At 41.1% G+C, this 24621-nt stretch overlaps 1 protein-coding gene across 2 annotated transcripts in view; it reads left to right on the top strand.

The window, feature by feature from the left end:
• The window catches only part of AP1S3 (adaptor related protein complex 1 subunit sigma 3), a 36152-nt gene extending 21186 nt beyond the window's left edge, over positions 1-14966 (top strand). The window contains exons 1-5 of one of the 2 annotated variants that reach the window (XM_014577976.4): positions 2439-2510; positions 8165-8343; positions 9615-9723; positions 10594-10731; positions 12827-14966. In XM_014577976.4, coding sequence (XP_014433462.1) covers positions 2454-2510; positions 8165-8343; positions 9615-9723; positions 10594-10731; positions 12827-12862 — 519 coding nt within the window. In that variant the 5' untranslated portion in view covers positions 2439-2453 and the 3' untranslated portion in view covers positions 12863-14966. Of the gene's footprint in view, positions 1-2438; positions 2511-8164; positions 8344-9614; positions 9724-10593; positions 10732-12826 lie in introns of those variants that run through there. The other variant, XM_075937559.2, reaches the window with a different exon arrangement.
• Positions 14967-24621: the final 9655 nt, after the last annotated feature.

Consider the following 24621-nt stretch of genomic DNA (forward strand, 5'->3'; position numbering starts at 1 on the left):
AACTTGGTAGCACAATCAGAGCAATGCTAGGACGTAGACTTTTGATCTTAATCAGGCTATTCCTTTTTTTATTTAGGTAACTCATGGGAATACTATTAAAACTACTAGACTTTCATCAGCTACAAAATCATGTTCATTTTGTCAAGTGAACTAGTCCAATAATAGCAAAAGTCATTTCCCGTAGCTTCACTTCCCCACAAATGATCATGATTTTTTAAACCTTCCTGATTAACTCAGAACTCTTAGTTTCCAGATAACTTATTTGTCTGCTAATATGACAGACGCATTGTCAAGGACAAAGCATGTACGCAGTCTTGCTGACTGGGGGGAGAAGGGTGTTGTGGTGGCGGGACGGAGCCCTGGGCCCTTTAAATTGTTGCCAGAGCACCACACACTCTGGGCAGCTCTGAGGGGAACGGTAAAATGCGCTCTGGCCAGCCCCACCTCTTGCAGGAATATGGAGCTGTGACCCTCCCCCCCAAATCTGTAAGCCCTCCTGCATGTATACATAGGTCTTGGTGTGAATGCACTACAGTACTTTCAGATGTCTGTTCAATGGACCTCTCAGAAGACAGGAGGGGCCTAGAACTCCTCATACAGAACATCACAAAGACACAGAAGATTTGAAGCCATTAGTTTCTCATGCAAAACAATTAATAAACAAACTCACTGTAGTTCAGATCCATATGGATTCTGTGAATAAGATACAGTATTTTCTTCTGTTGCCAACAGCACTGTCTGTAAATGCTCTTAGAAAAGTGTTTTCCAGTCTGTGTCACACAATGTGTGAGACATGCATAGTAAGCCAATTTTATCTTTAGTCTCAGAAGGTTTGCAGCTAGAAGAAGCAATGTTGTTACATCCGGAATAATCTTAAACAATTATTTATCTCTGCTGGTGCTTATTAATTTAAATATTTAAACAAATCATTCTAAAATCAAGAAAATATGATAAAAGGTTGTTTTCCTTCCTACTGAGCATCCTTCAGTGTGGAATATTTAGATGTTCATTTTTATTAACCGCCAAATAGCTTTGTGCAGCAAGGTTAGAAGCAGGATATGTTTTAAGAAGTTTCACTGGTACATTTCTATTTACTTGATGCATGTATAATTTACCCTAGTGTAAGGCTTTCTTCACAGAATCTTTAATCATAATACTGAATCTTAATTGTACCCTGAATTTCAATCCTTTTAATGTGTTTTAAATTGTCCATCAATAAGACATGAGTCCACGGCACATCCTGATCTTCAGCTGATGTGAGAGTATCCGTATCGACTTGAGTGGAGCTCCATGAATTTACACCAGCAGAGGGTGTGGCTCAGCATTTAGACCTGGAGTTGGAGCATTTCAGACCTGAGATGTCCCCATCTAGATCCTGACTCTTGCATTCACACCTACAGTGTAAAACAGAACCCCAGCAAATTCAGCCTCTTCATAATTCTCCCTGTATGGAAGGAATCACCACCCCAGATAGTGTAAAGCCACCGCAGGAACTCCTGTACACTGCCGTCCTAGCCCACAGTATATGGGAATATTTGTGAGGGAAAAGCAAGTATCTGTGCACTATTCCACCTCATCAATTCTCAGCTGATAGAATAGCCCCTTTGGGCTGTGGGTAGCTGGGCCACAAGTGTTCTTGCTGTGCGTTAGGGCCACGTTCCTGGCATGGCTCATTGTTGAGTGGAGGCAGAGGAAGTACAAAGTTGCCTTTTCCCTCGAGCTACCAAATCCTGCCCCAAAGAATCTGTCCTCATTTCTCTCTCAGTAAAGATGGAACAATTTATGAAATTCAGAAGTAGAGCAGGATTTTGAGCCACCAAAGCGTCCATTGGAGTTTTGGATTCGGGAATTTGGTTTTGTCCCATGTCTTTTTTTTTTTCATGGAAATGAATATTAATTTGAAACCAGCAATTTGAACCAAAGTCCAGTTTTTTCTTGTGTGCTTGGTGGTATTTTTTTAACTAATAGTTTAGATCTGACACTGCTGCCCTCCCTTGTAATGAGTAGAACTCAAGTAATCCCATTTAAATTAATGGCATTATCTGCATAGCTGATACTCAATTTTGTTGTATATTGGGTTGTAGATATAGATCTTGTTGTTATGGTAACTGAGTAGGTCACTGGAGTCAGTCCAGCTAGTCTGGGCTTGTTCTAGTGAGTTCTGTGCTATGCAATAAAATGGACACTTGCACCTACTCCAGCTCTCTGTCTTTCCACTGATTTATTCCTATGCTGTGAAACTCCCCACGACATGACATAAGTGGCGACGAGGGTGGGATACCTGTGCTGCCTCCAGCAACAAAAGAAGTAGAAGTCAATGTAAGAAAACAAACTCTTTTTGGCTGTTCTGGAAGGTGGGGGTAAGAACTGACTGCTACACTGTGCAAACTGAAAGTAAGATCAAGGAGCCCAGAGACTGGAAAAGAAAGAAAAAAGGGGAGAGTGCAGCAGCCATGGCTACACTTACAGGGCCACTGGGACCTTTTGAGGAGACTTTAGAGCAATGGCAGGTATATACTGAGCATTTTGAACTTTTTGTTATTGCAAATGACATTAAAGAAGAGAAGAAGGTGCCAATATTTTTAATTGCTGTAGGGGCTAAGACCTATTCTCTGCTATGCAGTTTGCTGCTCCCTGTTAAGCCAGAGACCAAATCTTACAGTGACATTGTGGAAATCCTGGGGTCACATTATGCTCCAAAACCACTGGTAATTTCAGAAAGGTACAGGTTCCATAGCAGAGACCAAAAAGAAAGTTAAACAATTGTACAATTTGTAGCCAATTTGAAAAAGCTTGCTGAACACTGTGAATTTAAGGAGATGTTAAATGATGCCATACATGACAGATTAGTGTGTGGCCTGCACAGTGAAGCTATACGGAGGCATCTGTTAACAGAAGCTCAGCTCACCCTACAGAAGGCCATTGATATTGCTGTCTCCATGGAACTGGCCACACAGGAGGCACAATACCTTAGTGCACCCCCTGGGGTGCATAAAATGTTCCAAGAACCTACTCACAAAACAGTGGGGAGCCAGGAATGTTACCGCTGTGGTAAGACAGGTCACCATGCATCAGAATGCTTGTGTAAGAACCTAGTGTGTCGACAGTGTGGAAAAAAGGACACATTGAGCGTGCCTGCAAACAAAAGAAAAAGAGGCCTGTGGTCTGTTGGAACAAAAAGGAAAATCTGCATACCATCGAGCAGACGCCTGATGATCAAAGTGACACCTCGTCTGAAGAAGAAGTGCCATGCTATGTTTTGTCTTTGAAAGGGGGCTCCCATGAATACCAGATAACCCCACTGTTGGATGGCAAACCAGTACGCATGGAAGTGGACACTGGTGCAGCAGTTTCATTGGTCTCAGACTCGGTGTGTAAGGAAAAGTTGAAGCATCTTCCACTTAAGGCAACAAAGATAATTCTGAAGACATATACAGGAGAAGCAGTACCCCTATTGGGCACTACTGATTTTAAGGTGGAACTAAATGGACGGACTGCAGAATTACCACTGTTTGTGGTGAAAGGCCATTACCCAACCTTAATGGAGAGATCATGGCTTAGGAAGATCCCACTGGACTGGGCAGAAGTGCACCGGATGACTAAAGAAGAAACAGGTCTGACTGATATATTAAAGAAACATGCTGCTGTTTTTGGAGAGGATCTGAGAAGTATGAGGGGAATCACCGTGAAACTGAACATTAAACCTGGTAGCCAACCAAAATATCTGAAGGCCAGAACTGTGCCATATGCTATCAGGCCAAAAGTTGAAGCAGACCTGGAGCGCCTAGTAAAAAATGGAGTCCTAATACCAGTTACCCATAGTCCATGGGCAACTCCAATAGTTCCAATATTGAAGAAAGATGGTTCTATTCAGATTTGTGGGGATTTTAAGGTCACTGTTAGCCCTGTTTTATGTGCAGAGCAATACCCCCTTCCTCGCATCGATGACATCTTTGCGGGCCTGGCTGGGGACAAAAGTTCAGCAAGATTGATTTAAGTCAAGCATATTTACAGATGCAAGTTGATGAGGAATCCCAAGAGCTGTTGACTATTGTGACTCATAAAGGGCTTTATCGTTACTGTCGCTTACCCTTCGGAATAACTTCTGCTCCAGCCTTGTTCCAGAGAGCTATGGACCAGATCTTGTGTGGCTTGCCAGGAGTTCAGTGCTATCTTGACGACATCCTGGTCACGGGCGGGAACGAGGAGGATCACCTTAAGAACTTAGAGGCTACCCTACAAAGACTGGAAGAGTATGGCCTAAGAGTCCGTAAAGATAAGTGTGCATTCTTTCAGCCCTCTGTTGAATATTTGGGACACATCATTGATGCTACTGGTCTTCATAAGTCCCCTTCAAAAGTTATGGCTATTGTGGAAGCTCCACCCCCTCAAAATGTTAGTCAACTTCGCTCATTTCTAGGACTATTGAACTATTATGGAAGGTTTATTTCACAGCTAGCCACACTATTAAAACCACTTCACGAGCTCCTTGGCCAGAACAAGGTCTGGAAGTGGACTGACGTCTGTGATGTTGCATTTAACGAGGCTAAATGTGCATTGCTAAATGCAGAGGTCCTGACGCATTTTGATCCATCCTTACCTTTACAGTTAGCTTGTGATGCCTCCCCATATGGAGTGGGAGCGGTCTTGTCACATGTTATGCCCTCAGGAGAGGAGAAACCAATTGCTTTTGCTTCACGCACCTTAAGCACAGCTGAAACTAACTATGCGCAAATTGAACGTGAAGCATTGGGAATCATTTTTGGAATTCGGAAATTTCACCAGTACCTGTTTGGACGGAAGTTTACACTTCTCACTGACCATCAATTCTGACGGCAATTTTTGGTCAACACTCAGGTATTCCACCAATGGCTGCTAGTCGTATGCAACGATGGGCATTGTGTCTTTCAGGACACACATATGAGATCAGATATCGGAAAGCCACTCTACATGGCAATGAAGATGGTCTCTCTAGGCTGCCTTTGCCAGTCAAACATCAAGATAGTGGCCAGAAGGAAATCTTTTACTTTGAACAGGTAGAGAACATGCCCATCACTGCTGCAGAAGTTAAGAGAGCAACTCATGTTGACCCAGTACTCTCCCAAGTAATGGAACTAGTGATGCGTGGAACATCTCTACGGAACTCTCAGGTCTCATCTGACCTTGTCCGTTACATGTCCAGGAGAACGGAGTTATCAACCCATTCGGGGTGCTTGTTGTGGGGAATGCATGTCGTTATTCCAAAAATACTGAGACAACAGATGTTAGAGCAACTGCATTCAGGTCACTGTGGAATGGTGCGCATGAAAGAAATTGCACGAAGCTATTTTTGGTGGCCTGGTTTGGACAGTGGCATTGAAGAGAAGGCAAGAGCTTGTATTTCTTGCCAGGGTGTGAGGAATGCACCTCAACTGGCACCTCTGCACCCATGGGACTGGCCTGAAAATCCATGGCAACGTATTCATGTTGATTTTGCTGGCCCATTTGAAGGTAGCATGTTGGTGGTGGTGGTAGATGCTCATTTCAAATGGCCAGAAGTCTGTATAATGCCTTCCACTACTGCTGGGAGTACTATCCAAAAATTACGGGGAATCTTCTGTCATTTGGGTATTCCTGAACAACTTGTGAGTGACAGTGGTCCACAGTTTGTGTCTCAGGAGTTTGGAAATTTTATGAAAGCAAAAGGGATCCATCACATCACTTCAGCACCGTGTCACCCAGCCACAAATGGATTGGCTGAAAGGTTTGTCCAGACAATGAAACAAGCTTTGAAATCGGTTAGAGAACATTCACTCATACAAAAGAGTCTGGACACCTTCTTACTATCCTACCGAAACACTCCTCACGCTACAACCAAAGTGTCCCTGGCTTTTCTAATGATGGGACGTCAGCTATGCACGTGCTTTGATTTGCTGAAACCTTCAGAACCACGACAAATTGTGCAACATCAGCAGGAAGGTCAAGTCATGAGGCATGCATCCAGAGCAAAAGACCGAACCTTTAGTCCTGGACAGATAGTTTTGGCTCGGAACTATGTTCCTGGAGCTAAATGGGTCCCTGCCACTATTATTGTTCAAACAGGACCTGTTTCCTATACTGTCCGGACTGCGAAAGATCTCATCTGGCTGCGACGTGTGGATCAGTTATTGACAAGTTATTCCTGCCCCCAAGGCACATCTCCAGTTGAGTTGCCCGTCCTTCCCACTGCTGGTGAGCTACCGTGTCAAGAATCACCTGCTCATGACTCTCTTCCTCCATCACCACCAGCGGCAAACAATAACCCCCTCCCTGAGCAGGCTGTTCACACTTCAAGTTCCCAGCCCAGTGTCAGGCTTGCACCCATAACATCTTCGGGTGCGAGAACGCCAGATGTCCGCCGTAATCCACCTAGAGAAAGGAGGCCTCTTCAACAGCTGGACCTTTAGTTGAGATTAACTCACAATGGGGCAAAATAATCCCCAGGGTTAGCTGGGAACTTGAGGCGGTCTACTCTCATTTCATAGTTAGTTTTTGTTTTCTTAAAGGGACGTTTTTATTAAGGGGGGAGGAATATGTTGTATATTGGGTTGTAGGTCACTGGGGTCAGCCCAGCTAGTCTGGGCTTGTTCTAGTGAGTTCTGTGCTATGTAATAAAATGGACACTTGCACCTACTCCAGCTCTCTGTCTTTCCACTGATTTATTCCTATGCTGTGAAACTCCCCACGACATAACAAATATGAGTAAGAGAAGCAGAATTGCATGTGTGTACACTATGGGCTGAGCTGATAGTGCCACCTGTTGTTAAGCTTGCCCAGCAGTTCCTATTATGAGATCCTATTTTCGGTTATTTATACCTTTGCCCAACTTTAACCATTTAGGCTGCAATTTTGTATGCCATGTGCCTGCCTCGAGGTCTGCGTTGTTTAGAAATGTTTAGCCCAAAACCAATTCAGCTGTTTCTAAGAATATAGGCAGAGGAAAATTAATTTTTATCCAGGTTAAACATTTTAAAAAAATCTGGCAACCCTATCTTTGAACAAAATTGCCATCCCCAAACTTTGGAGCCTTGTCTTGAAATTTGGGATTGGTTACCTTAGATTGAGGAATGTGCCCTGGATGACAAAGGCCTGGGATTCCAGGAAACAGTGGAGACAGCAGCTGTGATGGTGAAGCTCACTCCAATAGCATCTGTTCCTCTTTCCTCCCAGCCAAAGTCTTTTTAAGCAACCTAGAAGAGAATATTGGGGAGAATAGCACAGTCCCTTATTATTTTGTTCACCAACTAGGCCTAATATCTGACATTCCGGTTTTGGTTCAGTAATTTCTGGACCTGCTTTTTCTTGTTCATCAAGCATGATCTTAATTTGGCCCTTGAGTTATATCAATGTGCCTTTTGGTTTAGATTATTTTTTGTATGTCTCCCTTTCATACCTTTTCTCATCAACATGTTCTAGGTTATTGTGACGACATATGAATTTTTACATACTTGTAACAGTTGGGTTCACAGAGTAAATATGTAAACCTAATGATCAAATTAGTCCTTTCCTCAAATCAGGCCTACCAATGGTGGGCAGGGGAGGGGTGGCAACTGTCCCAGAACCCGGCAATTCAAAAGGGACTAAGCTCCCAACTGCTGTCAAAGCTGCTGCAGCAGCAGCGGTGCATGGTATCCTGGGTCCTTTAAGTCACCCCTGGAGCTCTGTGCTCAAGGCAGCTCTTAGGGCTGGCTGGTGCTCCATTGTCCAGGCAATACTGAGGGTTGGCTGCCCTGGTCCCACCCCTTCTGGGAGCATGGAGCCACTCTTCCGCCTACCTTATCCAGGGGCTCAGTTCTCCTGTCTCTAGTGAGTAGGGCGTGGGACTGTACCAGTGCCTTGGAATATTCTAATATATATCCAAGTATCTTTCATTATATTGAAATGATTCATAATTCTCTGGGATATTTAATTAACCTTTAAACTCTCTGGATAAAATAAGTCATGTATTTGATTACATCTTTGTTGCTTTCATATACTTAAATGAGAAATGTTTTTGGGCAGACTTTAGATATTTATGGTAACAGTGAAATTCTTGAGAGCTTAGGTGCCATAGGCACTAGATTGGCCATCTGCACAGTTGAATTGTTGTTTCCTGGAAAGTAATTGCATGTGACCTGATATTATCATGTTGCTTTGTTTACTCTAGATACGATTTATTCTGCTGTTCAGCCGACAAGGGAAATTAAGACTTCAGAAGTGGTACATAACGTTACCTGACAAAGAGCGGAAGAAGATCACACGGGAAATTGTTCAGATTATTCTGGCTCGCAATCAAAAGATGAGCAGTTTTGTTGACTGGAAAGACCTAAAGCTTGTTTACAAAAGGTGTGAGTAGTTTTATGTGAATGAAAATATATAATATGAAGAGAAGAGCTTGAAACTAGGAATAGGGCACGATGATTCTAAACAAAATCAGCCTGCTTTTTCCCCATTCCATAAATTGACATGGTGAATTGCCATTTGAAAAATACCAGTATTGCTTATCACAGAAGAAAAATGGGAGTAAACATTGATTGACAGTTTAAATTATAGACGATGCTTTGTCTAGTTCATTTTGCTAATTCAAAGATATAATGCTGAAAAGCATGTTCTGCTTTGTCAGTGTATTGCAAATGTATTGTATTCCCTCCCTTTACTGTTACAGGAAAGAAATGAAGGCCCTGTAATAGCAGTCTACCTCTATTCAGCAAAGCACTAAAGTTTAAGCATATTCTTAAGTGGCTTGTTGAAAAGGAATAGGCTAATAGAGCTTTAGAGGCATTGCTGAAATGGGGCTCCAGCCACTATCCCGAGAAGAACACTCAAGTGGATCTTCCTTCAGTTTTAGGAACTGGGAGGATTAAGTAAATACAACTGTTACAAATCAGTAAAAATTGATCAGCATGAGTAGTTACACGCAATCTATTTCTTAAAGAACACATAAATTGGCCTGTTAACCATCTGGTAGCCTGACTAGTGACCCAAATGTTTCTTTTTATGCTTATTTTGTTAAAGCACAAAATTATTCTACAGACTAAACCAATACATCTACAATACAGGCTACAGCAGCACTTGGGGAGATTTTTGTCCCATTCCAGTTGCTCTTTTTAAGTGCAGTGCTGAAGCTTAAGTACTGACGAGGTAGTCAATAAATCTGCCCAGCATTTTTTAAAAGATTAATTATTTAATGTTAATATATTATTTTTAAAATTAAATGTGCAGAGAAGGAAAATCAACTCATCTGTTAAGCTACAGCTATTTTAGAGAGTTTACAGCAGCAGCGCCATAGCGATGCAACTGCATTGCTATATGCTCTCTAATGTAACTGCTCTAAGCAAATGGGCTAGAGCTTCCCCATTGACTGAACTACTCCAGCTTCATAAGCAATGGGTGTAGTTCTTTTGCTGACATAACGCTGTTTACACTGATCTAAGCACCAGGATAATATACGTTGCTGAGGGGGGTGGCTTTTTACATCCCTGAGCAACACAAATTGCATATAGACCTCGCTTCATTGAAGAGAACAGGCTTGCATAGGCAGAGAAATTAATCAAATTATCTCTGATTGAGTTATTACTTTAGGTTTTACCGAACACTCACCTATTTTCATTTTTTAGGTATGCTAGTTTGTATTTTTGTTGTGCAATAGAAGACCAGGATAATGAGCTTCTGACACTAGAAGTCGTTCATCGTTATGTAGAACTGCTGGACAGGTATTTTGGCAATGTAAGTTTTTCTTCCTTATGTTAGTTGTGATCATTTTTGCCCTTCAGTTATTCGTCACAAGCCAGGCATGAAAATCTCTGTAGCTGTTTTTACTCAACCTTTCCCTCTGCCTTGCCTGTACCATGGCCACACATCCAGGATGAGGTGTATCATCAGCATTTAACAGAAAATAGTTCCCATCCTATTCTAGGGAGTTTACGTTCCATTATCTGCCCATCCCGAAATAGAAGTTAGTCCAGATGTTTAATATGCCACATCTCTTCCGAGAGGAGATGATGTCTAGCAAGTTTAGGAAAAATCAAAAATAATTTTAATATTGAGGAGGGTTTTTTTCCATTTAACTCCTGTCAAGCAACAGGAAACTCCACATGAGGGCATGGGATCAGCAAAGTGTGGATGAATAATGAGGTGATATGAGCCAGAGAACATGGAGATGGTCCAGGGATGGCAATTGGGTGTTACAAGAGACCCACTTTTATAAATATTTTCTACGATGTTCTCCTGAGCAGCTAATTTATCTGACTATTGAATATAAATCATTGTGCAAGGTCTTGGTTTTGGCCTATCAGAGACTGCAAGATGTTTGTGGATGGGAATATGTTTTCCTCTATGAAATGATTTTTAATAAGTATTCCTTAGCCGTGTTTAAACAGAGCTGTTTATATTTGGTTTTTGTTCATGCAGAAAAGAATATGATTTCACTTGCACAGAAGTTGTGATATCACCTAATATTCAGTGTTTCTATTTCTCACTTTACTGTCTGCCACAAGAGTGCATATGTTGAATAGGTTTGGCACTCTATCAGCTCTAGGAATGTGAATAAATATAATGCTATACTACCATTCCTAAATGTGTGCTTTGCTTCATCAGGTATGTGAACTGGATATTATCTTTAATTTTGAGAAGGCCTATTTTATTCTTGATGAGTTTATAATGGGTGGAGAAATACAAGAAACATCAAAGAAATCAGCAGTGAAAGCCATAGAAGATTCTGATATGTTACAAGAGGTGAGGCAGACAGCGGAGGTACACACTTCACTACAGCTTTCTTGTCTGACAAGAGCGTTTGATATCCCAACATGTGTGAAGTTTAGTGCTATGGGGTACAACCATAGATTTACAAGAGGTGGCAACATCTCATTCCCTTCAACTATCTGGTATACTGTGATATGGTATGAAGATAATTATTAGGGATGTTAAAAATGTGTATTTGTGTAAACACGTAACCGCTGACATTTTTATCATTACATGGTGGGGGGGGGGCCAGTGAGAGGGGTGCGGGTAACCATTAGGATTAACCGATGAGCCCAGGCTTATCAGTTAATTATGTGAGTGAATGCACTCTGACATTCCTAATATTTCTATGCCGTTGATGGCTACTCTGCTATTAGAATTTTTGTTTAATACTGCAATATAGATTACCTGAATGTTAATGGGGTTTGTTTTGTTTTTGTTTTGGCAATTTATTAGTGAAACAGTAATAAATGACCTACATTGTAATACTGTATCATACTCAGCACAAGTATGTGCGGGTAACCTCCAGTTTGTCCATAACGAGGCCATGTAATGGTTTCTGTGAGGAATAGGTATAAGATTTGTATTAAAAAACCCACAGGAATGAGCTTCATTTTCTTATATTGTAAATTACCTTACCAAGAATGGTAAGAATTGGCAAATGCTACAGATGATTCAATTTTTATTATCATGGAATCAAACAACAGGCTGATGGAACTAGTTAGGAAAACACTGTGGCTGTGTCTACACTGGGCCACTTATTCCGGAAAATCAGCCGCTTTTCCGGAATAAGCTGCAAGCTGTCTACACTGGCCCTTGAATTTCTGGAAAAGCAACGATGCTCTACTGTACAAAATCAGCCGCTATTCCAGAAAAACTGTTCTGCTCCCGCTTGGGCATAAGTCCTTATTCCGGAACACTGTTCCGGAAAAGGGCCAGTGTAGACAGCCCAGTAGTCTTTTCCGGAAAAAAGCCCCGATCGCGAAAATGGCGATCGGGGCTCTTTTCCAGAAAAGTGCGTCTACATTGGCCACAGACGCTTTTCTGGAAAAAGGGCTTTTCCAGAAAAGAAGCCTGCCAATGCAGACGCTCCTTTTCCAGAAAAACTGAAAATGGAATAGTATTCCGTTTTAAGCAGTTCAGGAAATTCATGCCAGTGTAGACACAGCCTATGTGAATAGGCCCTTTGTTTTTTTTCCATCCTTTTGTTTTTTTCCATCCAGCTTCTTCATCACAGGCTGGAATTTGCACATGCTGATAGGGTAACAGAGTGAAATGGCCCGGAAAGAGTTAAGAGCAACCTGTCTGTCAAATAACTCAGTATGGATTTAAAAGGGGTGGCGAGAGGGGCAAGTGGAAAGGCTTCTGATGATTACTTTGGTCAAAGGAAAAGCTCTGTTTTGTCTTTTGAATAATACTCTGTCCTGAAGCAAGGTCCTGAGAGAGGCATGGGCAAAGTACTAGTTCTTCTTTGGACTGTTGAGGAAGCCCATCAGTTTGCAGTAATGACACGTACAAAAGGCCAGCTAGATAAGGCAACTACCTGTGCAAGTTAGCTGCTCAATCTAACTTGGGTTTAAAGTTTATTGTAGTTGTTGTTTGAGTGTTGATCCTATGGCTTGGATATGATGGAAATCCATCAAAAATTCCAATCCTGTTCAATGGGAGTAGGGTCGGGTCCTTACTAGGCATGTTAATGGGTAACTGCTTAAATGGTTACCCATTACCTGGGAGCAAACCCCCTCCTGCAGCCCAGCTATGGGTAAGGAGATGCTTCAGCCCCTTTGGGTCCCCCGCATGTGGTTGCCAGGTCCCAGCCCATGCAGGAGCCACAGACACGGTGGCAGTCTCTGTCTCCTTCAGGCACCATTCTAGCCTGACCCCAGCAGGCAGGAGGGCCCCTTCAGCCCTGCTGGAGCAGCCCCCCCCCCCCCCCCCACCCATCCACCTTTAAACGGTTAAAGGCAGTGGTAGAACTACATTTAACCATTTAATGAATTAAACATGATTTTATATCCCTAGTCCTTATTGTATCTTATAGTACTTTACAGTCTAACACCTCACCTGCTTTTTTTTTTTTTTTCTTCAGACAATGGAGGAATATATGAGCAAGCCTGCATTTTAACTTTCAAACCTCCTGGAGGAACAGAGATGCTGCTTACTACCTGTGAAATTCACTTATTGAAATTGCTTTTCTATGTGCCAGATCCTCTGAGAAATACCAAAAACCAATAACTAAAGGGATTTGTATAGTAGTCAAAATGAAGGTCAGCTCCAGTAGTGTATATTATTCTTTACAGGAGTTTTTTAAAACTGTTATTACGTTTGTTCTAACCACTATCCTCCTAGACTAAATATGAGTTTTATACAATGGCTTTTAGCTGTGAACTTTTTCAATCTAAGAAATTATTTGCAAAAGATATTTATACTAGTTTTGATCTATCACTGATTGCATCAATATACTTTTGTAACAGGATATTTTTTGAATGTAATGATTGTTCAGGTCTAATAATAATAATTTTTCTTAAAAGCTGAGATATTTTTCTGGAGTCTGCTTTGAGGACATTGCCACTTAGAGCAAGCAAAATGCATATGCATTTCTTCAGCTCACTTTCTAGTCTTACTATTAGGAGTCCTGTCTTCCTTCTACCACCTGCTCTTCTACCCAATAAAAGGAGAGCTTTTCCATCCCCTAAGTCTACCATTGTAGATAAATACTAGAAGGCCACATTCAATGCCTATGCAAGATTTTGTGATCTGCTATGTCCATCATGTTTCTACATGATTGTTAGAGCCCTCTCTATTATTTTCTGAGGCTATGTCCACACAGCAGTGGCTGACGTTATTCCGAAATAACATAGTGCGAGTCTTCGCTACAAGCCTTTGTTTTGAAATAATGTTGATCTGGAGGACTTCTTATTCCAACTCATGGTAAACCTCATTTCACAAAGAGTAAGGGAAGTCAAAGGAAGAGTGCTCTTCCTTTGATTTCTTGGTGTGTAGACAGCGCCAAAAGCCGAATTCAGCTCTTTCGACTTCATCTACACAATTGACTTAGGTGAAGTTGCGTAGCTTAATTCAACTTTAGCCCTACTGTTTAGGCATACCCAGATGGTTTAATTCCATGTTTTTCCCCCCATCCCAATTAGTCCATCTGGTATAAATTTTTCCTTTTGTTAGATCATAGGACAAAAGAAGAGTCTGATTGATAGACTCCACTGGGGAGGGCAGGTCTTGAGGAAGAGGATGAGATTATTTTGGGGAAGAATGACTGTTAGAGTCTGGTGGAATGTACTTCTCCCTTGAGTTCCAATTTAATTTTCTATTAGTGTCCAGAAATGGCTACCCGTCTCCAGCACTATCCCCTGAAAAACTAGGCATTCTAAAGTTGGCATACACGCACGGAGATTAGCCTGTTGCTTGGAAGTCACAATTGGCCTCATGTTATTAAGAATGGACACTATATAATAAACCCCATTGTAATTTTATAAACTATACAAAGAAGGAAAAAACCAAGAATAACAACACGAGATGAGAAGAAACAAATATTTGGACTAACTTTATAATAATGTTTTGATAAAGCATTTAAAAGGAGGGGATAATAGCATGTTATCTTGTCTAGTTTCCTTCCAAAGATGTATTTTTCCCCCTTTGTGTTGACTTCGAGTGCTTTGACTGAACTCATTTCATTTCAGTGATTATTCCACTCTAATAGTCTTCGAATTTAAAAATTCCTTTTCCCTTTAAGTTTTTTCCATATTTTCCCCTCTAGACCCTTTCCAAATCATGACATTCTCTTTATCATTGAAAGAATTCTTTAATCTTCCTGAATTTGTTGCCCAAAAGTACAGGTTTGATTTCTCCAGTACTATAGAGTTTTTTTCACCTTTCATTCTTCTTGAAGCTATGGCAGAAGCCATATTTCAGTTCTTTTCACCAGTAAACTTTTTGGGTTTTTTTCTAAATATTTCCCTGGTACCCCCTGCACAGTCTATTTGTGTCTTACTGGTTTTCTAAATACTTTAATATTAATTGCCAACCCACTTCTTCTCTGTCGGTATTATCTAATTTGTTAGTCAGACTTGTGAGTAGTCATTTGGTAGCATCATACTGCTCACTTATTCATTACTCTAGCCATCTGTTTTTCCATATTGATGTCAAAGTGAAACTTCCAGTATCATGGAAATAAAGTGAAAACAACGGAGCTTTTAAATAGCTCCAGAACATTGGTTTTAACATTCAGTTATGTGAAATTGGGTGGCTGCAGATTATTTCATCGTTGTTTGAAATGCAGTAATCTACAATGCAGTAATGTACATTTGAGTGTCTGTCTGTGAGTTCATTTGTTCAAGAACTCCTAACAAGTGAAAGAAAGTGCCACCAAGTTTCGTAGGCAGCTTCCTCTTACTCAGACTTTTAAAACAAGATTAGGGTTTGGTAGTGCCAGGAAAATGGGAAGTCCCTGGAATAGGACTGTTTTTCATAACATGGAAGGGGAGGGGCAGAGAGGAGGGATATGATACTCGCAGTGGCCACTGGGGGCAGTGAGCACAGGGGAGAGCTATACTGCAGAGTGAGCACTGGGGGGCAGGCGCATCACCAAGAGTGTGGCCAGCTGGAGCTGAGGTAGACCATCTTGCCTGTCACCAGACCAGGTGAGTAGCTCCTGGGGGGTGGGCAATGCCGTTGCCATCTGGAGGGGAGGAGAAGGGGGGAGAGAGCCCTACAGAATAGGACTCCCTGTCCTGAGCCCCTCCTCAACCCCCCATCCTGACTCTTACACCCCCCACACACTGCCTGCCCTAAAGGATCTAGACGTTGCGCGGTAAGTCTTCTAGTTTAATCATTTTAAAATCTGTTCATACCATATATAGATGATCTTTTAAAATACTGGCTTTTCAGATTAATAAGTGACTTGAACATTTAAATCATTATTAATTTACTTTCTTCTGACTTATTTTATGCCAATATTCCTCAAGCAGCCTCAGTGAAATCAAATGGAAAAGCTAAAGAGCGAAGATATTTCTCAGTGCATGTAAGAAAATCAAAACTGGGGCCTTTGTGGTGGTTCTAACAAGAAACATAAGGCTTTGCTCGACTACTTCCCAAGTGGCAATAATGCACGAGAGACCTGGAGGGATGCTTTATGAAGATGCACTAGTAGGGTGTTAAGTGCTTATATAGCCCATATCGTATCTGAGTTAAATAATGTGGCCCAAATTCTTTGCCATGCCCAGTCTTGGGGACTGCAATATGGACCCTTACTGTTTGGTTAGCCCAGCTTTAGACTGTAGCCTGGGTAAGGGGCGGGGCCAGATTAAGACCTTTAGAGGCCCTAAGCACTGAAAAGATTATGGTGCCCCCCCATGTAATTCAAAATAAAAACAATACTATACCGTAAAATCGTGTGTGTGTGTGTGTGTGTGTGTGTCCCTGCTTTGCTGGTGCCCTAAGCACGTGCTTAGTCTGCCTGTTGGATAATACAGCCTTGGTGAGGGGTATAATAGAGGTTTTATGGGTAAGGCTCACCAAGTTGACTAGAAGGTTCTAGGTTTCACCCTCCGTACCTCAGGTCACATATGGTTATACTTCTGGAGGTAGGTCTAGGCGTCCACAACAACACCCACACTCATAATGAAGATAGTACCAGATTACAAGTTTTATTATGACAGGTGTTGAAATGGCTAGCAGAACAAAACACACAGAACAAAACAACCAGATCTGGTCCCGGACATGGAAAAAGTGCAAGTTTTGTGGTTAGGTGCAATAAGGTCTGCTTTTTTTTTTTAACTCAAAAGGACAGTTAGCTGGGTCTGGCAGATTCTGGTGTTTAGGTATCACAAGCTCACAAGGAACTGAGTCACACACATCCTTCTGTGTACTGACCAAAATGACGATTTTCCCACAGGGTCTTTCATAATTTCTAAAAAGAAATATTAGGAACAAATAAAGTCTAGACGATACATTAACCCTTTCTTATCCCACTATACTACTGTTAAAGCCAACTCATACAGGGCAAATTAAATCCTGCAGGCCTTGCATTGCCAGTATTCCTGCTAAAATATATGAAAAAAAGAGAGGATAAGAAAAGGCTACAAGACCAGCTATAGACAACACACAAATTAGGACTTCACGAGGTACTGTGGTTCCTGCTCCCTGGCTACAGTGTCAGTAACTCAGATGACTTAATTCATATTGTTACATCATAGCAAAATACCCCAAATACATCATCAAATCTCTTTTAGGCGCTATCCTGCAATGCTTTTGTGGATAGGTGTGTCCTTTTGTCTAACGAGAGTGCCACTTCAAAAAGATTCAACAGATGTGGGTCTGGGCTACAATTAGTGCATTGCAGGGATGGGGCTTTAACATCCTATTACATTTGATCTTGGTAGTTATTAGAATAGACAAGGTACAACATTAAAACTGTCTTACTGATACCCAATTTGAAAGTATTGGTATTTACTGTGTTAAACTTCAGTCTCTTGTTATGTTCCATACAATAGAGAATATAAACTTTGTTGGGCCCATAAGAGAAACTGTTGTCACTACTGAGTGATTATCAAACAATTATCAGTAGAACTGGAAATAAGTAATATTAAATACTGCTTGTAATAACCAGCCTAAATACCAAGATAAAATCCAGTGATCTAAACTCTCCTTGTTGTAGAGCTTAGAACGCCCACAGCCTCAATTTCTCAAAATAACCATTCAACACAAGCATGTTTTGGCTTAGATTTCTTTCTGAGCTCTTGCCAGCTGTGTTGACTAACTTTTTCCATTTTCTTATTAACATTCTCTGCTTGTGAGATTCTTACTGTAATGGTTATGGCTAGCTTTCTGCTATACAGCTAATTGTGACGGGGTGATGGTGACATCAATGAGTGTTTCAGAATAAGATATCAATAACTGACGCATGTTCATATTAAAAATGGGGACAAATGAGATTAGTGGAGTGGGAGAATTGCCCAAGTGTTGCAAGGCCTAGTGATGTTTCACACCCTTATTGTCACTGAATTTGTAGTTGGTATTTTGTTCTCAATTTCTAGCTCATTGAAGTGTATTGAATATTTATAAATATTTAGGTGAGATAGGTAACTTCCTACCAAGCGTGTGTTTAACAACGGCCCTTTCAAATGGAGCTGTGGAAAAAGAGGGAGGAGAAGTCCTATGAAATAAAGACTATGAAATGTGTATGCTTTTGAAAAAGTAAACAACCAAGAGAGAGAATATTTGGGTACGTCTAGACTACATGCCTCTGACGACAGAGGCATGTAGATTAGTCTACCAGGCATAGGAAAATGAAGCGGCGTTTTAAATAATCGCCGCTTCATTTAAATTTACATGGCTGCCGCGCTGAGCCGATCAGCTGTTTGTTGGCTCAGCGTGGTAGTCTGGACATTCTGCGGTCAACATCAAAGGCATTTGTCGACCTCCCAGGTATGCCTCCTGGGATGAGGCATACCTGGGAAGTTGACAAATGCCTTTGATGTCGACCGCGGAACATCCATACTACCGCGCTGAGCCGACAAACAGCTGATCGGCTCAGCGCGGCAGCCATGTAAATTTAAATGAAGTGGCGATTATTTAAATCGCCACTTCATTTTCGTATGCCTGGTAGTCTAATCTCCATGCCTTTGTCGCCAGAGGCATGTAGTCTAGACGTACCATTTAATGTATGGGTTCCATGTTGACTTTTGAAAATACTCGTTGGACAGATTAACATGAATAATATTTTGCAGTAAAAGGATTTAGCTAAATGATTATTTATTTTATGGTCAATCCAACAGGAAGTGTACAGTTGAACATTACCTGTGAAAAATAATCCAATACAGAGAACAGGAGGTGGGTAGAAATGATTTATGAAGAAAGAGTAAAAGAGCTAAACATTGTAGCTAAGACTTTCAAAGCTGCTGTAAGGATTTAGATGCAGGATTCTCATTGAAAATAATAGGATTGATCATCATTCTTAAGGAGGAAAATCCCCTCCCATTGCTGATCAATGAAATTCTACTACTCTAGAGCAAATATGTTTTGATTTTTTTTTTCAAAATATAGCTTCGGATGCTGGGGAGATTTGGGAGCTCAGCATTGCACAGGGATCAACCCACTTTGCAGACTTAAAGCTTGACACGGTTCTGGGGTCTAGGTTTTTTGAATTTCTGCCAAAAATATGTGAAAACAACAAGGAATCCTGTGGCACCTTAAATATCTGTTTTTAGCATTTAAGGTGCCACAGTACTCCTTGTTGTGTGAGTCTGAATCTGTGAAAACAACTACAGTGAGCCCTCGCTACTTCGCGGTTCGACCATCGCGGATTCCCGACTTCGCGGACTTTTTTCATTACATTATGTATATACGTGAATCCGCGATAGTCGAACCGCGAAGTAGCGAGGGCTCGCTGTATACATGTTAAATATACATGTCCCTACTTCGCGGATTTTCAACTATCGCGGTCGGGTTTGGAACCTATCTACCGCGATAAACGAGGGTTCACTGTACTCTGAAAAATGTGAGGTAGAACCAGCTAAAAAGTATCTTTCTGGAAGAAAAGCAGCAACCTTTTCCAGCAACTAGCATGTGGAATCTTGCGCTCGATCATGGTATAAATAAACTCTAGTGATTGTATTAAATGACTTTTGATAAAGGAAATTTGTATAAGGTCAAGGTTGAAATATCAGTAGAAGTTTAGAGCAGAAATAAAGAATGAATTGCTGCATTGCACAGAAACTTGCTGCCATGGAAACCTATTGATTCAGACTATGACTAATGGGACCGAGGCTAAAAGAAATGATGTAGCTATAATTCAGCAAACCCTAGAGAAGACCAATGTATATGATAATACAATTGTTATATTCTAAATTCCATTCGCTCATTTATTAAAACAAGGGCAAAAGGCCTCATAACCCGATGTTTTAATATACAACAAATTACAGAAAAAATTAGAAAACAATTTGCCAAAATCTTCTGTTTGATCTGTTTATAAAAGACAAACATTGAGACATGAAGGACAGATCCTTATTTGGAATAGCTCTGTTCATTTGAATGGAACAATTTATGACAATTTACACCAGCTGGAGATCTGCCCCTTCAACATTCATACTCTTGTACTAGGTACTTTGGTTACACCTGTATCAACCTAGCAAGAGTTGCTTTCCTTTAATACTGGATAAATGAGTTATAGAGAAGTTAAAGCAGGTGAAATATCTTAACAAGAGAATCATAGTTTGTAATTCCAAATTGTAGCAGTGATGTTATAAACAGCCTGCTTCCCAAAAGTCTTTTCAGGGTTCCCAGATTGTCTTTGGGGCTCTCCCCTGCATCTGGTATGCTTCCCTAGAGGGGGCTAAATAGTCCAGAGATGGATGCTCTTTCAATCTTACAGTATTTTCTACCAAAAGCAAGCTGACAATGACACCAACCCTGGTACCTTCCCTTGCAACAAACCCCGTTGCCAGCTTTGTCCACATATTCATTCTGCTGATACCATTATTGGACCTAACCAAGTGAGTTATAAGATCAAGAACACATATTCCTGCGCATCCAGAAATATAATCTATGCTATCATGTGCCGAAAGTGTCCGTCTGCTATGTACATTGGACAAACATCTCAGACACTTCGCCAAAGGATTAATGCCCACAAAACAGATATCAGACAAGATCACAAAGAGAAAACAGTTTCTTGCCATTTTAACCAGAAAGGACACTCTCTCAATGACTTAGCCACCTGCATTCTGCTACAAAGACCTTTTACATCTGCACTTGAAAGGGAATCCTCTGAACTGTCATTCATGTTAAAATTCGACACTTGCCAACAAGGACTTAAACATTTGAACTATCTCACCCATTACCAAGACAGTTTCCCCAATTATCACCTCTAATACCATAACTCACAAACATCCCACTCTCCCTACCTCTAATATCATCAATTCACAGACACTTACCTTCCTTCTTCCCCCCCCCCCCCCCCGCATCCCCCTCCTGTTCTGCAATGTGATTTGTCCTTTTCATATTTGTTCATTTTTTTTAATTGTATCCTTTGGTATATATGGTTGTGACTATTTTCTTCCACTATTTGATCTGAGGAAGTGGGTCTGGCCCACGAAAGCTCATCATCTAATAAACCATCTTGTTAGTCTTTAAAGTGCTACATTGTCCTGCATTTTGCTTCAACAACCCCGTGTGGGTTTTTTCTTTGATGAGGAAGTGTGAGGAATGCATTTTGAGTTATTGACCTCCAGTCAGCACATACAATGGCCACTTGCTTTGAATTTAGCACTTTTCTGATAAAGATCTTCAGTTGCATTCCACAAAGGCTTTTCTCCTTTGATGGGCTATTTAATTACAGGAGTATACACAATGTAAATGTTTGCTACTATACTGCATTAGAATAGGATACAGCTAACTGAGAACATCCCACTAGTTTCCGCAAAATGCAGGACAATGTAGCACTTTAAAGACTAACAAGATTTCCATGAGGTTTAAATATCAAATACTATTACCATACAACTAACACTTTGATCGACACTAGTATATAAGGGTGCATCTACACAGCACCATTATTTTGAAATAACAATGCAAGCATCTATGCAGCAATTTCATTGTTTTGAAATAAATTTGAAATAACGAACAGCTTATTCTGATTTCTGTAAACCTCATTCCATGAAGAATAATGCCTATTCCGAAATAGCTATTTAGAAATAGCTATAGTGTGGATTGAGGTAGCACATCCACGTTAGGGAAGCCTGCCTCAGAGTAATTTTGAGGCTTCCCTGTAGTGTAGACGTGCAATTTTGAAATAAGCTATTTTGGAGTATTTCTTCCAAAATAGCTTATTTCAAAATAAGCGTGCAGTGTAGACGTACCCCAGGTGAATTGGCCTCCAGCTTCAGCATGAGCTGGCATCTGGTGTGCTACCATCACACTTATTTCTGTGGAGACAAAGTGCGCTGGGGGAGTAGCTCTGAAGGAAACAAACCAAGGAAGATATCTGGTAAAGACCTTTCCAGGAGAAGAGCTAAAACCAGAGTGCAAGGTAAGGCTGTAAAGTGATTGCTGATTATGGAATCCAAAAAGAATATTCCCAGGAAAGTAATATTAGTGACAAGAGGATAACAGGGATTTGGCTCTTTGTGATGGACTGTGAGAATCCTATTTTCTGCTGGTTTAGTGGATGCTCTTCCCTTCCATCATGTCTCTTCCAAGTGATAGAAAAAACCTTAAATTTGCAGCACTGATTTGGCCTTATCCAAAATACTATGTAACGAATGGCATGTGAATCTGCTGTCAAAAAAAAGTGGGTGCAGAAAGGACTGAATAAAATACGAGAAAGCAGTTTAAAATAAGCTATTCATTTTAATCCTTTTCCAACTGGAGTACAATGGGGAAATGATAAAGTTTAGCGTAACAGTTCTGTCCCAATGATAATGAAAAACTAATTAAGTCAAAGCAAATCTAATATGATTGTACTCTGAAGTAGTATTCTAAAGATAACATGGTGAGATTCTGTGCTTACTGTCTGATTTCCAGGTCATATGTGTAGTGTTAAAGTGTAAAGACATGTCTCTGCTTCCCCACTTCAATAGCCCCAACCCTGCAAACATCCTAGGAGCTGATATTCAAGCTATGCTGGTTAGAAAATAGAGATGAAGAATAAGAGGTTTGGAAAACCAGAAATCCGGTTATTAAAAAAAAAGTCCTCCTTGCCTGCCACCATTTTCCAGCTATATCTAACTGCTAATGACAATTTGGCAGTAAGGCACTGATTCAGCCAAGCTCTTCAGTAGAGAAACCTATGAGTAGCCCAGCTGACTTGGATGAGGCTTGATGCATTCTTGGTGTTAAATGTGATTATGTGCTTTGTTGAATAGGGGCCCTGGAATTTAGTTCGATCATTTGATGCATGAGGCAGTAGAATTCAGTTCACTTTCCTATAGCTGTTTTTTTAGAGTGATAGGGGTAAAAGTTTATTTAAATTAAGCAGGTAAAGTAGTGAATACAGGACCTGGATTTGTTCACACAGTTCCATAGTCACTCCCCTCCTCCCATCCCCCCCAAACATAAGGCAGGAGAACTGTTTGCAGCAGCAAGACAATGGGGAGTTGATTGTGGGGAGGGAAAGAAAGCTAAATCTGTAAAAGTGGCTATATATTTTTTTAACTAATACACAATGTGAAGTGAGGCCAAGAGAAAACTAAGCTACCCGTTGATAGTCAAATAAGGACAGAAAGAGGCTTCCTGCAGCTCTTTCCATAGCCAGGAGTTTTCAAGAAAATCAGGGCTTTATGTGGCCAAAGTTTAAAATTTCTGATAACCTCATTTTAGAAAACGTAAGGGAAGTTGATGGTATTTTCTGCTGAATTTCACTTTCTACACGAGGGTGGTTTTGCTCTGTTGCAGGTGTGACTCAGGGTATGTCTACACTAGAGAGGGTTTTTTTTTTTCAGAAAAATGTCTGTTTTTCCAAAAAAATACTTCAATTACATCTCCACACTGAAATTGTGTCTTTCTGAAAGAAAATCGAAAGAACAGACATTGGTAATCCTCATTCTATGAGGAAGAAGCCTTTTTCCAAAAGAGCTCTTTCAGAGAAAGGCGTGTGTGGACAGGGAAGAGGGAGTTCTTTCGAAAGAAGAGGAAAGAGGAAAAAGTACAGGTGCCCTGGTGGCCATTCCATCCATAGTAATCACAGCTGAAATGCGAGATATTCAGTGTGGACGCTATCTTTTGAAAAAAGCACATCGCTTTTTCAGTGTGCCTTTGCAGTGTGGACGCTCTCTTTTGGAGGAAGTTTTTCTGGAAGATGTCTTCCGGAAAAGCTTCTTCCGAAAGAAGCCTGCAGTCTAGACATAGCCTAAGTTAAAAGATTCGCTAAAGGACAGTCCTCCTGGGAATTCAGTAATGCACTCTAGATGAGCTTAGTCATGTTTTCCTTTACATTGGGACCCTGGCAGTCCCTGCACAGAGGCAGGTAGCTGCAGCAATTTCCATGTTTGAAGGTTAGGGAGAGACTTAACTCTCTTCCTGCTGCTGAGGAAAGGAAACCTGGAGATTGCACACTGAAGTCAAAGCAGGAGCAACCCTGTATCTGGATCACAGTCCTAATAGAGAAGTGGGATTCAGCACAAGGACAGCTCCTGATGAACTTATTATTCTTCATTTTGCTATGTAAGATTTCTCAGTTCAAGGAAGAAGACATCCTTCCCCACTTCTTCCTCCTCCCCCCGAAAGCTTGCCAACATACTTCAGCGATGCTCCAAACAAAGCAGGTATGTGAATGGCTCCAAGAGAGCGGTGATCTACCAATGGAGGCGAGCTAGGGCTCTGATCCTGTGACTGTTCAATGAACACTAGTCCAGAGAATGAAAGAATGAAGGCTATTCTTGATTTAACATTTGGTCGGTACTACAGAAGAAGGCGGCTTACTAGATGGAGGTATTTCACTGAGGAGAGGCCCTGGTCTTGTGGTTCTGGAAAGGAGGTTCATCAACAGAATTTATCTCCTGCTCCCTTTGCTTTGCAAAGTGGTGTCAAATTAGCTACTTGATGAGCAAAGCTGGGAATCACTAAACGGGGGGTGGGGGTGGATGTGGGAGCTAATTTGGTGGTCCTCTTGTTTCTGGTCATAGAACTTGGAGAAAGCAAAGCCTGATCTGGAGCAGGTGCTAATCTTCAAAAGCAGCTAATTCTACCCTAGGGTTCAACAAGCTTCTCCACCACCTGGGATAGGGAGAAGCAGAGGAGAACCTATCCCAGAACAACAAGAATAGTGGAGGGATGGGAGAGGTCTGACCCAGGGACACTAACCTTCACACCTTTGGATGTGAGCGAGTTCAACAGGCCTATTCACAACATAAACCAAAGATGACTTTCATTTGTTAACAG

This window comes from Pelodiscus sinensis, chromosome 10 (genome assembly GCF_052426305.1).
Source record: "Pelodiscus sinensis isolate ZL-2025 chromosome 10, ASM5242630v1, whole genome shotgun sequence".
Taxonomy (NCBI): Eukaryota; Metazoa; Chordata; order Testudines; family Trionychidae; genus Pelodiscus; species Pelodiscus sinensis.